The 1,818-nt window shown below is 52.6% G+C and overlaps 1 protein-coding gene across 1 annotated transcript; it reads right to left on the minus strand.

The window, feature by feature from the left end:
* Positions 1–209: 209 nt before the first annotated feature.
* LOC123988890 lies at positions 210–1,605 on the minus strand (the record flags this gene model as incomplete). The annotated part of the gene is made up of 2 exons (XM_046289648.1): positions 1,479–1,605; positions 210–855 (listed from the first exon to the last, which is right to left on the minus strand). Coding segments are annotated over exons 1-2 (773 nt in total), but the record flags the coding sequence as incomplete, so codon positions are not given.
* Between the last annotated feature and the right edge of the window lie 213 nt (positions 1,606–1,818).

Raw genomic sequence — 1,818 nt, forward strand, 5'->3', positions numbered from 1 at the left:
TGGCGATGGGCCGTGTGAGCGTCGTGGTGGCCGTCTTGAGTTCGACGACTCTGGTCAATCCGTCCTTGCCTGGTAGGAGTTTGAGAACTCGAGCCATGGGCCATTTTCCTGGGGGCAAGCGTTCATCAGTAATAAGAACAAAAGTGCCTACCTTGATCTCATTTGACGGGTGATGCCATTTCGAGACTGCTTGAAGTCGTTGAAGATACTGCGTGGACCAGAGCCTCCAAAATTGTTGGAGACGCTGCTGCAGAAATTGCCACCTTGACAATCGGTTGACTGAGACGTCGAGAAGCGTGGGCTCTGGCACTGCGTTGAGTGGCGATCCGATCAGGAAATATCCTGGTGTAAGGGCTGAGAGGTCGTCTGGATCATCGCTGAGTGGTTCCAACGGTCTTGAATTGAGGATGGCTTCGATCTGCGCGAGCAATGTTATTGATTCCTCGAACGTCAGCAAAGCATCTCCAATCGTCCTCTTCAGATGGAATTTGAGAGACTTGAGTACCGCCTCCCATTTTCCACCCATGTGTGGAGCGGCAGGAGGGTTGAAATGCCACTGCGTACCATCCTTGGCGAGTAACGCTGCGAGGTCTTGATTTTCGCGTGTGCTGTCCTTGAACTGTTTCTGTAACTGCGCGTCTGCTCCTTGGAAGTTGGTGCCGCAATCTGAGTAGAGAGAGGCTGCAGTTCCTCTCCTTGCTGCGAATCTGCGATAGGCTGCGATGAACGCGTCGGCTGAGTAGTCGGTTACAACTTCCAGATGAACAGCTGATGTTGCGAAGCAGACGAAGACGCAAATCCACCCTTTCTGCGTCTTGGCTCCTCTGCCTCTCCAGGTCTTCAGCGTGAGCGGTCCTGCGTAGTCCACCCCTGTGTGGGTGAACGGGCGTGACGGAGTGACCCGACAAAGAGGTAGTTGGCCCATCAGTTGATGGGCACGGATCCCCCTCTGCCGAGCACACTTCACACACCTCAGGATATGCGTTTTCACTGGAGCTCGTCCACCGAGAATCCAGTAGCGTTGTCTGAGAAAAGCATGGTCTGACGATGTGCGTGGTCGATGAGCAGTGTAGAGAGTCGTGAATCACGAGGCAAAATAACAGGATGTTTGCCATCGTGCGAGAGTTCTGAATGTTGGAGGCGTCCGCCTACCCTGGCGATTCCTTGATGGTCGAGGTAAGCGGTGAGCCCCGTGAATGGATGAGTTGTTGGAAGCGTTGTTCCCTTGGCGAATGCAGCGAGTTCGTCTTTGAAGAATGCGGACTGAGTGGCCTGAATCCAGTAGATTCGGGCCCTTTCCATATCAGCTGCTGAGATAAAATGCGTGGGCGAAGCGTCCTTTCGTTTGAACAGCTTGTCCACGAATTTGAGGCAAAGAGCGGTGATTCTGAGTAGTCTGTAAAAGGAAGAATATTTATAGATCAGTTCCCATGAATATTCTTTTACTGCGTTTGCCGTGTGGAGTGCGACGACAGCACGAGCTTCTGGGGCGCCCAGCTCGTCTGCATCAACACTGGTTTGCTTGGGCCATGAGTTCTGCGGTTGCGTGATCCACGGTGGTCCCGTCCACCAAAGCGTGTGCTGTTGAAGCTGTTCTGTCGTCATGCCTCTTGACGCGCAGTCAGCTGGATTCGATGATCCTGGTACATGCCTCCAGTGAAAGTTCTGCGTGATCTCCTGGATCTGGATTACCCTGTTGCGAACGTAATCCTTCCATTTGGAGGGGTGAGTTTTGATCCAAGCAAGCGTGACTTCTGAATCCGTCCACAAAAATGTTTGAGAGACGGTCATGTTCAAAGTAGCGTGATCATGCCGTAT

The sequence above is a fragment of the Osmia bicornis genome, unplaced genomic scaffold (genome assembly GCF_907164935.1).
Source record: "Osmia bicornis bicornis unplaced genomic scaffold, iOsmBic2.1, whole genome shotgun sequence".
Taxonomy (NCBI): Eukaryota; Metazoa; Arthropoda; class Insecta; order Hymenoptera; family Megachilidae; genus Osmia; species Osmia bicornis.